The following is a 14,983-nucleotide window of genomic DNA, read 5'->3' on the forward strand; positions in this document are numbered from 1 at the left end:
CTTGTGGCACCTTAGAGACTAACAAATTTATTAGAGCATAAGCTTTCGTGGACTACAGCCTACTTCTTCGAAAGCTTATGCTCTAATAAATTTGTTAGTCTCTAAGGTGCCACAAGTACTCCTGTTCTTCTTTTTGCGGATACAGACTAACACGGCTGTTACTCTGAATCAGGTGAATAAAGTTATGCACAGGTTTATTTGTTTGAAGGACCGGGGCTGTGGTTTGTAAGCCATGGGGTGCAGGAGCCATGTCTCTCTCTGCATCTTAGAGAAGGCTGATGTGTGGAAAGGTGGTCCAATGGCAGGGCTACAAATCTTAAAACTTGGGACACCTGAGTTCCAGCCCCGGCTCCTCACAGACATTTTGCGTAAGTCACTTACTGGGCTAGGTGCCCAACTCCTATAGAAAGCAATAGGAGTTAGTTGCCTAAATACCTTTGAGGCTCAGGGCCTTAGATGTTCTGCGCTTCAGCTCCCCACCTGTACCCTGGGGAGAAGAGCTAGTGCTGCTTCATTTGTGCCAGGCCTGAGCCCCGGCACCTCTGGGCTTGGCAGTTCACAGCCCCGGCACCAGAGGAGTCTGCAGCCTGCAAGCAGTAGGACCCTGCAGCAGCTCTCGGGGGGGGCAGTCTGCCAGTGGGAGGCTCCAAAGTGCTTTTTTTTTTGGAGCTCGGAACCTCCCATTTAAACATGCAACTTTTCCGACTTTCTAGAAGTTTCTCTGGGCGGGTTATATAGCCCCCTCCGCGGGCCGGACTCTGCAGAGAGGGACACACACCGGGAGATTTCAGCGGCTTCTTGCAAATCGCGCCGGCCCCGCGCCCCAGCTCGGCCAGTTCTGCACCCCCAGACCAGACGCGAGCCCCAGCGGTGCAGGAGCGACCCCGCCAGGTGAGGGGCTCCGCAGGGGGCCCACGGAGGTTCAAGCACCGGGCTGCATTGGTCTGGCAGTGCCCGGGGTGAGGGCAGGGCGGTAGGGGGAGCGGTAGCAAGATGCCGGGGGCGCCCCATGGATCTCCTTGGTATGGGGGGGGGAACGATACCCCGGAGTGTCCCCGTGGCAGGGTGTGTGTGCACGCGGGGGGCGATATCCTGCAGTGTCCCCGTGGCAGGGTGTGTGTGCACGGGGGGGGGCGATACCCTGCAGTGTCCCCGTGGCAGGGTGTGTGTGCACGGGGGGGGCGATACCCTGCAGTGTCCCCGTGGCAGGGTGTGTGTGCACGGGGGGGCGATACCCTGCAGTGTCCCCGTGGCAGGGTGTGTGTGCACGGGGAGGGGGGGGGGGCGATACCCTGCAGTGTCCCCGTGGCAGGGTGTGTGTGCACGGGGGGGGGGGGGCGATACCCTGCAGTGTCCCCGTGGCAGGGTGTGTGTGCACGGGGGGGGGGGGGGGGCGATACCCTGCAGTGTCCCCGTGGCAGGGTGTGTGTGCACGCGGGGGGCGATATCCTGCAGTGTCCCCGGGCAGGGTGTGTGTGTGTGTGCACGCGGGGGGCGATACCCTGCAGTGTCCCCGGGCAGGGTGTGTGTGTGTGCGCGCACGGGGGGGGGGCGATACCCCGGAGTGTCCCCGTGGCAGGGTGTGTGTGCACGCGGGGGGGGTGTACCCCGGAGTGTCCCTGCGGCGGGGTGTGTGTCCGTGCACGGGGGGAGACACCCCGGAGTGGCCCCGTGGCAGGGGATGTGTGCACGGGGGGGCACACACCCCGGAATTGTCCCTGCGGCGGGGCTGTGTGTTTGGGAGGGGCAGAGGAGATGCCTGGACTCTCCCTGGCCTGGGGGGTGGGTCCCATGGAATATCCCCCAGTTGCTGGGAAATCCCGTGTGGAAGGGGAGCAGGAGCAGAGGCATCTCTTACTGGGAATGGGTTGGGGGGTTGGTGTCAGGATGAAATGCGAGGCTCTCACCGGGAGTCTGTTCAGTAGCCTAGAAAGTTTGGAGGGGAGGATGACTCCCCCATCCCTGGGGATTGGTAGGGTGTGGGGAGGATCGGAATGGAGCATTTCTGAGGGGCTGCATGTCCCACCCGGGCCCTATGGAGGATGTGGGAGGAAAGGAGTGGGGGCAGTTCATGGGTGACTGGGGCCATGGGGTATTAAACTTGGTGGCTGCAGCAGCTGCCTTTCTGCAGTTTGAGGGGAGACAGGTCTGGGCTCTACTGATCTGAGGGAAGCAGCCCCTCCTGCCCCACACCAGAGGGGTCCATCTTCCAGGCTGCCCCACACCAGAGACAGCCATGGGAAGGAGCTGCCAGTGATGCTCACACAGATCCTCAAGACCATGGGGGAGCAGAGGGGCCGGGGTTTAAGTATCCCAAGCAATGAAAGTGAAATAAACTGAGGGGGAGGAATAAAATAGGAGCAGCGTCCTGGGGCCAGCCCTCTGCTCCTCTCTCCAACTCAAGAGCCAGCATTAAACCAGTATCCACAGCTCCCTCTATCCCCGTGAGCCCTGGGTCCCCCTGCCAAAGGGTGAACTGTCGCAGAGCAGGGTTGAAACCTACAGCCTTGGGGATAGGGGTGCAGCTCTTTGTTCTCTCTTTTTGTGAACTAAAACCAACTCTGTGTCAAAATGCAAAGCCTCCAGCTGTCTTAGTGCAAGATCTCGACTAACACCCGACCGGCGTTTGCTTATTACGTTTGTGTGAGTCACTTTGTCATGCGGTTTGTTCTGATCTAGTGTGTGTGTGTGGGATCTACGGCCCTGATCCTGCAAGGTGACTCCCACTCCAGATAGACCTGCCACGCTGGCACAAGGATCTGCCTGCATGCATCTCATTGCAGACTGGGACCCGGGGGAGTGTAGGGTGAGGGTGGAAGCTATCAAGCATGAGCTCCTAGAGAATCAGAGCGGCACTAAATTATAACACACAGGCCAATGCGGTTCTCTCACTAACACAACCCCTTCACATAATTCAAGAGTAGGAGATGTTGCTCAGAACAGAGTGGAGCTTACAGGCTGAGACCTGTTGTTACTGTGCACTTCCATAGTCCTTGGGGAGACCTAGACATTTGTCGACTCAACCCTTCTGTGGGCAAAGTTTGGGCACAGCGGCCTCCTGGATGGTGGCTAGATTTCATTGCTCTCTGAAGTAATGGAACTGTCCTAAAGATCTAGCACGTGCTTTAAACCAGGCACCATTCTCAAGGGAACTACTTTCTGTATCTGTTTTCTTTCAGAATGAAAAAGGCAAACGTTGACCTCACTATGAAAAAGTTTCAAGGTATCTTTAGAAGAGGAAAACAAAAAACAAAACAAAAAACACAAAAAAGTTTGAAACTGTCTAACTGCATAATCCCAGCCCCACATCCAGACGGGGAGATTATAAACTGGTGTATGTGTCTTAAATAGTCTTTCTTTTGAATAGCCAGGGCAAATTAAAGTCGGTAGCTTTTCATTTTCAGTCTTTCAACGAGGCTTATTATTGAAGGGATCTTAGGCTGTAAATTAACCCTATCCCTAAGGCTATATAATTTCCATCCTGTGAACTGCAACATGTCTGCTTGTGGCTACGTGCACAAATGCATTCTTTGGTGTGTGTAATTCCTTGGGCCCACCTCTGTTTCCTGTTCTGTTTTCTTTAACTCTAATGCTGCCACTCCAGTTGCCGCTGCATGCCAGGAACTGAACTTCAGAGCAGCCTCAGCCAGGGGGAAGAATGACTAAAGAATGGAGCTCAATCACAGCACTTGGCACGATGCTTGAACAATTCAGATTAGGTCTTTGGCTACCACAAAGATAACGTCATACAACCAAAAAAGTCTCAGCAGGGCCGGCTCTAGGCACCAGCAAAACAAGCTGGTGCTTGGGGCGGCACATTTTTAGGGGCGGCACGGCCGGCGCCAGAATGCCGCCCTTGCTGCCCCTAAAAATGTGCCCCGGCCGCCCTAGCTCACTTCCGCTGCTGCTGCTGCCACTGCGCGCTGTAGCGCGCAAAACAGCTGATTCGCATGCCGCTGCTCCCCCTCCCTCCCTCCCTCCCAGGTTTGAGAGCCTGGGAGGGAGGGGGAGACTGAGTGGCCGCAGCGCGCGCGCCGCTTCTCTCTCCCCCTCCCTCCCTCCCTCCGAGGCTTGAGAGCCTGGGGGGAGGAGGCAGGGCTGGGGATTTGGGAAAGGGGCAGAGTTGAGGCAGGGCCGGGGGTGGGATAAGAAAAAACGGGGGCGGCCAAAATTGTTTTTGCTTGGGGCGGCAAAAATCCTAGAGCCGGCCCTGAGTCTCAGGCATAGAAAGGGAATTTAACCCCTAATATACATAAGCAGGTAGCTTTGCTTGGGAAGATTTTGAGCTCTCTAGACCTTTTGGAGCACCCTCGAGCTCAAAGTACAAGTCCAGCAGGGGGCAGCAGCACTTAGCCAGCCTTTGGGTGTACACCAGGGACTACTTGCTTCTTCAAATGTGGGCAGCTTGCTGGGGTTAAAGAGCTCAATCTGATTTGCATAAAATGGAGTGGGTTTCAGCCACCCTCATCTTCCGTACAGAGTTGTAGCCTGTAGCGGTGGCTGATTCCAACCTGCAGTGTTCTACCTTGATTGTGGTAGCCGCTGGACCGCCAAACAGCAGTGATCTTCAGTGGTCACTGGACCGCCAAACAGCACGGCTTTTCAATCACTCCTAACATGAGCTGGATTTGAACCATTGTCCTAGAACTAGAAAAGATCTCCATCCTATCACTTGGGTCTTTGAACCAACCAACTTGCCTGATCATGTCACTTTAAAGTTCCAAAAGCAAACCAGTGAGTTAATACTCGGTTAGAGACCAGGCTTTTGTTCAAAATGTACAGGCCCCTTGTTTCAGAATGCAATTTGGACTCTCAAGCACTAGCTACCATTTATCTCTCCACATAGTATGATTTACTTCTGCAGTTAATCACATGGGCAATTTTTGAGGGTGTAGGTTCACACCTGCAAAAAAGGGAGGCTGGGCTGAAGCCTGGTTGGAAATTGGAACCCTATTAAAGTTATTAAATTGACAGCAAACAACAGATGCAGATCAGATTGCATCATGAACGCTATTTTGCTTTCCCGCACTGGATTCTAGGAATGGGGTTAATTGGAAGCATCAGAGCTTAGACTAGTCTAGATACTGACGCGGCTTTAGGAGGGAAGGTGGTCTGACTGATTCTGAACCTTTCGTTGCCTTGCAGGTTCACAGCAGCGTCACATTCAGTGGAAGCCATGTGGGTGACCAACCTTCTGGCCCTCTGTGCCCTAGCGGCTGCAGTGCCCTCGGAAGATAAGAAGCTGAGCGATAAGGCAACCACCTTAGCTGACCGCAGTGCAACTTTCGCCTTCAACCTCTACCACACGATGGCTAAAGACAAGAACATGGAGAACATCCTCGTGTCTCCTGTGGTGGTGGCCTCCTCGCTCGGCCTGGTGTCACTCGGTGGCAAGGCTACCACAGCCTCCCAAGCCAAGGCCTTGCTCAGCGCCGACAAGCTGAACGATGACTATGTTCATGGCGGGCTGTCGGAGCTCCTGAACGAAGTCAGCAACTCCACCGCCCGCAATGTCACCTGGAAGCTCGGGAACCGCTTGTATGGCCCTAGCTCCATCAGCTTTGCTGATGACTTTGTGAAGAGCAGCAAGAAGCATTACAACTACGAACACTCCAAGATCAATTTCAGGGACAAGAGGAGCGCCCTGAAATCCATCAACGAGTGGGCATCCCAGACCACCGATGGCAAGCTCCCCGAGGTCACCAAAAACGTGGAGAAGACCGACGGGGCCCTGATTGTGAATGCCATGTTCTTCAAACGTAAGTTAAATGGCAAGGGTGCTCTAAATTAGTGAGATGAGTGATCAAGTGCTGATGGCACCCTCCAGCCAATACCAGGCTTCACCTCCTGTTCCTAATCTAGACACAAAGGGCCCAATTCAGCTCCCATTTACACTGGTGTAAGTCAATGGAGTTGCACACTGGGGCAAGTGAGAGGAGACACAGGTGCAAAGAGTTTGCTAGAGTCCTACAGGGCTTTATACAGAGGGATCTTTCCCCCACAGCTGAAATGCACTGGATTGAAAAACAGGAGCCATTGGAGCGTGCAACAGAAATCTTACTTTAGGAGTGGAAGTGACTTTGTTTCTCCATCTGAAACTTCAAGAGGACATATGTTAAATAAATTGGTGCCATGGTAAATAAACTTCAGGATAGAAGGTTGTTTTTTCTGGGGGGGAGGGCAAGGAATTTGCTAGTCCCAGTCTCACCCCAAGTTAGCACAATAATAAAAATGGGATTTTTTTTTAAAACTCCAAAGTATCTGTTATAAAGCCAGAGACAAGACACTGCACTAGATATATCGATGTTCTCTTCAGTAGGACAAATTGTGGGTTCTTAGCTGCTCACCAGTCTAGGGAGTTAAATTTGTGCATGATGACACAGCCCATTTCCATTTCTTGTTAACTGATGGGTTTTCCTCCTCTTCCATTTATAGCTCACTGGGATGAGAGGTTCCATCACACGATGGTGGACAACCGTGGTTTTATGGTGACCCGTTCCTACACAGTGGGAGTTCCCATGATGCACCGCACAGGTAAGTTTTAGCTTATGCTCCCTACTCCAAGCTCCACTGGACTAAATCCATCCTGTTGATTTACAGCAGAGATGATATTAGCCCAGTTGGTCAACTTTTCACCTGTTTTTCTTTCCCCACCAGCCTTTCAGATGAGACAAAACTACGCAGCTTTATGCTTCAATCTTAGTATAAGCAAATGGAATGCCATGTCTGTTGGTGGCTTTAGATCTGGACACTTCTTCATTAGGAAGAGATTCCATAGGAGACCTAGAATTGGGGCATCAAACTGAGCTCTGAATAGTAGCAGCTCTCAGTCACCATCCACACTTGTCTACTTTTGGGCCGGTAAACTAGACAGTCCCCAGCTTGCACTCCACTGAAAACCTGGGGCAAATTAGCAACAGAATCAGGTAGCTTTATCTGCTTCCCATGGCTCACCATTATCACCTCTGCTTGCAACTCTTTTCTTAAAGGTCTGTACAACTACTTTGATGATGAGGCTGAGAAACTTCAGATTATGGAGATGCCTCTCGCTCACAAACTCTCCAGCATGATCTTCATCATGCCCAACCATGTGGAGCCACTGGAGAGAGTTGAGAAGCTGCTGACCAGAGAGCAACTGAAGACTTGGATCAGCAAGTTGAAGAAGAGAGCCGTGGCCGTTTCCCTGCCGAAAGTCAGCTTGGAAGTCAGCCACGATCTTCAGGTAAATTCTCTCTTGACGCCATAAACCAGACTGGCTGTTAAGGATGGTTCCTGGATCTTTCCCCTACCTTTTGCTTTGAAGTGACAGGCTGGCACATATGATTGCTTATGAGCGGAGAAATTTCTGCCAACATTGGGAAGGTTGCAAGAGACCAGGATGGTGAGGGAAGAGAGGACCCTGTGATTTCTGCCTTGGCAGCTTCCCTGAGTGGACATAAGAACTACATTTGAGGAGCCCAGAATAGGCAGATTTGATCAGACTTGCATATGTAGTTCTAACCAGATCCTCACTGTCCTTGCACTTGGGAAATCTCTTCTCCAGCCCTGAAAGTAGGGAGATGGGGCAATTAGAGGTGTGTTATACACAAGCTGGCTTGCTATACACGGTAAGCTTATTACTTACAAACTGCGTTATTCAGTGGAAACCTAGACTAACACTTCTGCTTAAATAGCTGCATGGCTCTAAGTTGGGCTCTGGGTTTATGGGTTTAAGCCCATGTATTGTCATTTTACCCCGCTCGTTTACACTTTTGCAAAATGGGGAGGAAAATTTCTCCATCAACTCCCCTGTTCTTATCAGGATCCAAGAAGCCACATCCCACTGTTAACACCCCCAGGTAGCTAGACCTATTCCCTGAGCGCAGGGGTGTTACTCTGCATTTACACTACTGAGAGCAGACTCTAGCAGGTTGAGCATATGATTGAACAACATTAGTGTCTTCCCTAGGAGTCTAACCTGTCTGTCTTTCATCATAGAAACACTTGGCGGACCTTGGCTTGACTGAAGCCATGGACAAGAACAAGGCTGACCTGTCCAAGATTTCAGGCAAGAAAGATCTGTACCTTTCCAACGTTTTCCATGCTGCGGCCCTCGAGTGGGACACCGAGGGGAACCCCTTTGATGCCGACATCTACGGCCGAGAAGAAATGAGGAATCCGAAACTCTTCTACGCCGATCACCCATTTGTCTTTGTGATCAAGGACAATAAAACCAACTCCATTCTTTTCATTGGCAGGCTAGTGAGGCCCAAAGGGGACAAAATGCGCGATGAATTGTAGTTTGAATTTTCAGGTTTTGGTGGGGATTTTTTAAATGGGGAAATGTTCTTTTGTATTCTCTACGAACTGATGGGTGCTAGCCGGACCAGAGTGTATTTTGATGTTAAATCCAGCATACATTTTACCCTACCAGAATATTCCACCAAAAGAAAATGCGGGGGAGGAATAGGGGAGGTGGGAGGGAGAGGGGTGAAAGGGCCAGGAACAATGGGAGGAACCAGTTCACTGGGATTCTGTTCCTAATCAGTGGCATATCTGCTGAGATTTTAGGTTACTGTCTGTCTTCCTTCTTCCTGCAGTAGAATAAATCCTTCTGCCAAGCATGATGGCACCATCTGCCAGGATGCAAACTGTCAGCCGAGGCCATGGTAAAGGAACCAGCCCACACACTTGCATCACAGTCTCTGTTGTGCCCTTTGTTCTAGACACATGGAGCACAGCTTCTCCATCCCTCTTCCCTGACAGCTTCCTTCAGGTTTGTGCTTAAGGGACAGCTTGCCTCCCGCGCATAGATTGTCCCTGGTTCCTTGCACTGGGGGCGTTTCTTGGCTGAGCTGGAAGCCAGGGGGCTGGTCCCTTTATCTGTTTCCTCCTTGAAATTCTTCTGCCTGTATCTTGTTTGTTAAAGGGAGTGGCAGGGACTTGAGTGAGCTCCCGCTTACATTGACTGACAGCAATAGAGGCACTCCTGACAGATGCAAATGTAAGGGAGAGGAGAAGTGAGCCCCCAGGAGTTCGTCTAACCATTTTGGTTACTTTAGAGGGGGAAACAGACTGTAACAAACAGCCATACAAGTAAGTAGGTGCTCAGATGCTGTGGCCCACATACAAACATAGATACAAGTAGAATTTTCCCTGTACCTTCTAAACCACTTAGCTATGCTCTGAAATGTGTGTCATATCTCCCCAGCTACTTCCAGTTGAACATAGACTAAAAACCTATCCACTCCCCTTACCCATGGACCGCTGAAATCTTGCAAAAATCTGCTTCTTTGGGAATACTCTATTTAAAAAAAAAAAAACGCCTTAAATCACACAGCACTGAGGTGTCTTAGCAAAGGGGCCAAGGCCAGAATGGGCCATAAAGATTAAAAGACCCTTTTTCAGGTGGTCCCTTTAGCAGAGAGGTGAGGTGCAGCTGGGGGAGGGGTGATTTGATCTACAGCTAACTGTACTCTACCTGCTCTGTGGATCGAGAGGATTTCGGGCAGGGGAGCTACCAAGCAGACAACTCACCAGCACTGGGCCTGCCATCGAAAGGTTTCATTAACCCCTTAGACTGGAGAGGAGGAAGTTCACGTCTCTTGGTGCTTTTGTTTCAGGCTGTCAGGACAGACTAGGCAAGAAACACAGTTTACATTGTGAAGGTTCTCTCTGCAACTAGAAAGCTAGAGCCCGAACCATCTCCCAAGGGGAAGATGCCCACTGACACCTCTCTATGGGAACTGTCTCAGGCCCTTCATTTCCTTTTCCTAAAATAGAAAGACTTTAGATTTTCCATAGCCTGGCTTCCTAATGACCCTTTCTACACAATCATCTTCCCAAGAGGGATTCACTCCCCAGTGGCTGACCTGCATAAGGCACATAGCTATACATACAAGTGTTACCCTATGTATTTATGTGTGAGAAGTGGCAAGTCTCATGATCCAACTCCAGCCTAGAGTTGATGAATCAAAGTGAATGTTCCCCCAAGGGACATTATCAGGTTGAAGCTTGTATTTAAAAAAATTAATGGTCCTGATCCTACAAATTCCTAAGTATGTGTTTAATGCTGCTTACACACACAATGTCACGGCAAAACTGTAGAACAAAGGGTTAGATAATTGTTTTTCAGTTTAATCTACTTTCTGTGTCACTGATGCCGATTGCAATCAGGCTGGACAGTGAAACTGGACTGGTTACAGTTACTTTCTAATCTGTTTCACTTTCAAGTTCTCAAGTACAAGCCCAATCCTGCAGCATCTGGATTTCAGAGGCTGACAGAGGTGTACTTGGTAAATTGACTTCCACAATAGTTTAAGTTGATTTGAATTTTGTTTATATATCTAACTCTGGGGGCCAAAATTTAACCTGATCTTGTCTCTTAGTAGATGAAGTTACAAAAGTACAGTAAAGTATATGTGCCAAAATCGCATCCAGGTCAGCCCAGAGGGCAATGCTGCCCTTAACACCTCCGGTTAAAGTGCTGACAATCATCGCTAATGGAGGGGAGGGGGAGGCGCACAGGCATGTATCAGAGTGCACAAAATATTGCCTGAGCATGCACACTGCAAATCTGTGCACTGAAACCCATGTCTGTTGCACATTTATACAGGATGGGGTCGGTGGGAGTGTGGAGAACACTGGGAGAGTGTCAATTTGCATCATGTGAATGGAAGTGTCTGCTTTTTTTTTTCCTGTTTTGAATTCTTGTACCACAAAACTGAGTTGTATAATTTTGCAATAAAACTTTTTCAATTAATCTTGGCATTTGTTGGGAGGTGCGGTTTGTGATCATAAAGGCCTGGATTGTTTGAATCTGGCAGTGGCCATAAGCAATTGGTTTCAAGGGGTTTATCTGCAAAACCTCATTCAGGTGCTGAAGCTTGGCTGACAAGTTTCTGCCCTGTCCACTTAAATTTAACCTGGGTTTATTATTTGTCTTGTAATTCAGTATAGTATTCGCCCAACAATCAGAGCAGCACTTTATGAACATTCATTTAGCCTCTGCACCCCTCTGACACAGGGAAACAGCACAGAGTGGTTAGTCATCTGCTTTCCAGATTTTCTGAATGCTCACAGCTTCTACTGAAGCTAACGGAAGCTCCAGGTCAGTGCCTTGACCCTCAGTGTGTGGCTGGAGAAAAGGCAGGCTTAAAAAAAAAAAAAACAAAAAAAAAAAACTACAAGCAACTTGCCCACAGTTGCGAAGAAAATATGGTAAAGCCAGGAATAGACCCCCTGATGCCTCCATCCTCTGCTTGACCCCATTAGCTGGTAACACCTGCCACATGCTCAAAGCACCCTCAGTTCCAACTGAAACAATGGGCAGCGTTAGGTGAACAGGGCCCCGTGGTGCCTTTCATTCCAGTAAAAGACCTATGCAAACAAGGCAAGATGTCTCATTGGTTCACACCTCTACTTTAACCACTGGACTATGCTCGCACCCTGCGTGACTAGCACAGATTTTAGCCACAGCTCTTTCCTCGGTGGCTGAACCTGCTTGGCTTTGTGTTCTGAGGAAGAATTTAAATGACAGGCAGGTCTGAGAGAATCAAGGTAGGTGAGGGAATATCTTTTATTGGACCAACTTCTGGTCAGAGGGACAGGCTGTTGAGCATATACAGAGCTCTTCTTAGGAACAGCAGGGAAAATAGCATGGAGATGACAGGAGGAGGATACCCCACGTACTGGAGGAGGAAAGGAGCAGGGCAGGCTAATCTTAAAAGTAGCTGTAAGACAATACCAAAGGGTTTGGTGTTTCTTGGCTCAACCAGTCACAAATTACAACGAGCTCTTTCTACTCCCAGCCCTAAAAACTCAGCCTAGGATCTTAAAGTTAAACTGGGCTCTTTCAGACTCATATGTCATCAGGAACTTTCTGCACATCACAGGCAGCTTAATAGATTTTAAGGCCATAAAGGACCATTATTGCCAATCTAGCCAGATGATCTGCATAACAGACCACGGCTCACTCTCAGCAATTCCTGCCTCTAGCCCTACAACTGATGCCAAACTGAAACAGGCCTTTTAGAAAGACTCCCAGTCTTGATAGAAAGACTCAAACTGATGAAGAATTTACCACCCCTCCCCCATGTGCTGACCAGTTCCAGTGGATACCACAGTAATACAAATAATCACCCACACAGTTACAAATGTGTCTTATTTTCTATTTGAAGTTCTAGTCTCAGATCTTAGGTAAAGTCCTGTAGTCCAGACGCAGCCTAGGCTGACAAGGGTGTTTTCTGTTGCGGCGGGAATACACCACTCCAATAAATGTTAGCTATGCTGAAAGAAGCACTCTTCCATCAGCATAGCTGCATGTACCCTACAGGTTGTGTCAGTCAGGGGTGTGTTATTTTCACAGCCCTGCCCAGCATTCCTATGCTGGTATTTAGTCTAAGCCAACAATTTAGTTCAGGGGTTCTCACAACAAAAATTTTGGTGGCCTCAGACTGTGGCCACAAACTCTGACAAATTTTCCTAAAATTATTAACTTAATTAAATATGCACATATACATGTCCAAATCATTGTAATTTATTGATGTGGGTTTTTTCTCTTTTGCAGACTCAATAATAAAAATGTAATTGTGTTTGGGGCCCCTGGCTCCTCCCCCAGCCCCTCACCTATCACCTCTGGCTCCCACTGCCTACCCCAGCCCACCACTGCCACTCCCCACCCCCATTGCCCCAAGCTGCAGCCTCACTCCCCACACCTACACTGCTCCTTGCCTCTTGACCACAGCACCCAGGCAGGCTGGCCTTCCTGAAGCCCAGAGTGGGAGCCCCACAGCTGGGGGGGCAGGGGGGAAGGGCTGAAGCCCAGATCCCCACCACCTCAGGAAGCTGAAGACCAGAGTCCACTGTCAGAGCCCCAAGGCTGAAGTTGGGGGTGCTGAAGGGAGGGGGCAAGGGTGAAGCCCAGTGCCAGAGTCTCGGCTGAAGGGGGGAGAAGAGACTGGGGAGGGTGATGCCCACTGCCAGAGCACCTGGGCACTGCAGGGAAGGGCCACAGCTTTGCCCCCTCCCCCATCTCTGCCCAGGAGAGTGTTGTGACTGCAGGAAAAACCCTGGTAGCCAGTGTTCCCACTAATTTTTCCCACCCATGTGGGGAATGAATTTTGTTGTGCGCACCACTATGGAAGTGATGTAACACACTCCACCTTCACATTGGTGCATATAACAAAATTAATGTAGTGAGGGTATGGGTGAGGGGTTTGGAGTGTGGGAGGGGACTCAGGGCTGGGGTACGGGGGGGGTGCAGGCTCTGGCTGGGGGTGCAGACTCTGGAGTGGGACTGGGGGGTTCAACTTGCAGGAGAGGGCTCAGGGCTGGGGCAGAGGGTTGGGTGCAGGGGATGAGGGCTCTGGCTAGGGGTGAAAGCAGACTTGTTAAGATGACAAGAATTGCTCTAAAATTATTGGCAAATTTAAGTATTCTGTGGTTCTGAAACTTTAATATTTTTATTAGCATAACTCTAGCAAGCAGGATTGAGACTAATAAATTTACAAGAGTAACTGGGTGAGATGCCCAGGTTGCATTATACGGGTCATGCAAAATGTCCCTTCTGGCCTAAAAAGTAGACCAACTGCTCTACTGCCACCTCCTGGCCACAAAGGGTTTTTTCCTTTTAGCAAGAGTTTACCATAGTGGCTCTTAAACTTTTACTAGTCACCCCTTTCACATAGCAAGTCTCTGAGTGCGACCCCCCTTATAAATGAAAAACACTTTTTTCTATATTAAAACACCATTATAAATGCTGGAGGCAAAGGGGGATTTTGGGTGGAGGTTGACAGCTGGCAACCCCCCCATGTAATAACCTTGTGACCCCCTGAGGGGTCTCAACCCCCAATTTGAGAACCCCTGGTTTACCATGTCTTTTTAAGAAAGTTTGTTTTTGCAGCACAGGGCAATAATGGGAAGGGTGCTAGGGCAGGCTAATCAAGTATTCCTTACTTCCCTCATCCATGACATCTGCCTGGGACTTCCCCTGCATGGCTGTAGCACATGGGTTTTTTTTTAAGCATATGGACCAGTTACAGGTTACTAGTGCAATCCCATTAACCACTCTCTTTTCCTCTTTTGATTGCGCAACACTTCTGTCTACAGTATTTTTTTGTAAAAGAACAAGGCTCAAGGAGAGTGCTAATGTTCCAACCCATCTGCCCTGCGTAACATTGGGAGAACTTGCACATTTCAGTATTTCTCATTTTATCACAGCAAGATAGTGATTAAGAGGCACCTAAATGAGATCAGATTCAGAGCACCTATAAAAAATGTATAATGCAGCGTTCCATTATTTATTTCCACTGTAGGAAACTGTAAACCAAAACACTGTAGGCAGCCTGATGCACTAAACCCAGTGTTAGGAACGGATACACACTTTTCAGTCTAACAAATGAAGTTAGCAAAGACAGTATGTGGAATTCATGGTTAAAAACCCGTTACTGAACTGACTGATTCTTATAGCTTCCATAGTGGTGCAAATGTATAGAAGAGTGTAAGCTATGCTACTTTGCTAGAGGCTCTTATATCGGCCTGGATATTATATTTAAGACAGGTTTCAGAGTAGCAGCCGTCTTAGTCTGTATCCGCAAAAAGAACAGGAGAACTTGTGGCACCTTAGACTAATACATTTATTTGAGCATAAGCTTTCGTGGGCTACAGCATCCGAAGAAGTGGGCTATAGCCCACGAAAGCTTAGGCTCAAATATATTTAAGAGAGTTGAACAGCCTCGCATAATGTAGCAGAAGCTATTTTAAGTATCACTTTTCTTCAGTATACTCCACTATACCAAATGAGTTTGAGACATGCCCGACTGACAACCCAAGAGCGGATTCTCCAATGCTCACAGGGGGCAGTAGCAGTGCTGCCCTGTAATTGTTTGCCTAGTGCAGGGGTTCTCACAAATTTGTGTGTGGTTTGAGTGCGGCCACTAATTCTTGCTGGTGGCCACTGACAATTTTTCCTTAAATACTTAACTTTAGAAAAAACATGTCCAAA

The 14,983-nt window shown here is 49.2% G+C and overlaps 1 protein-coding gene across 4 annotated transcripts; it reads left to right on the plus strand.

The window, feature by feature from the left end:
• Positions 1-283: 283 nt before the first annotated feature.
• On the plus strand, positions 284-10,741 carry SERPINH1 (serpin family H member 1). 4 transcript variants are annotated; one of them, XM_065581767.1, is made up of 6 exons: positions 284-368; positions 714-891; positions 5,146-5,759; positions 6,436-6,534; positions 6,990-7,222; positions 7,978-10,741. In XM_065581767.1, the coding sequence occupies exons 1-6, from the start codon at positions 299-301 to the stop codon at positions 8,278-8,280; spliced, it is 1,497 nt and encodes a 498-aa protein (XP_065437839.1). In that variant the 5' UTR covers positions 284-298; the 3' UTR covers positions 8,281-10,741. The 4 variants fall into 4 exon arrangements, with proteins under 4 accessions (XP_065437839.1, XP_005290577.1, XP_042706436.1 ...); XM_005290520.4 differs by lacking the exon at positions 284-368 and adding an exon at positions 3,180-3,223 and having other exon boundaries at positions 636-891; XM_042850502.2 differs by lacking the exon at positions 284-368 and adding an exon at positions 3,180-3,334 and having other exon boundaries at positions 713-891.
• Positions 10,742-14,983: the final 4,242 nt, after the last annotated feature.

Source organism: Chrysemys picta, chromosome 1 (genome assembly GCF_011386835.1).
Source record: "Chrysemys picta bellii isolate R12L10 chromosome 1, ASM1138683v2, whole genome shotgun sequence".
Lineage (NCBI taxonomy): Eukaryota > Metazoa > Chordata > Testudines > Emydidae > Chrysemys > Chrysemys picta.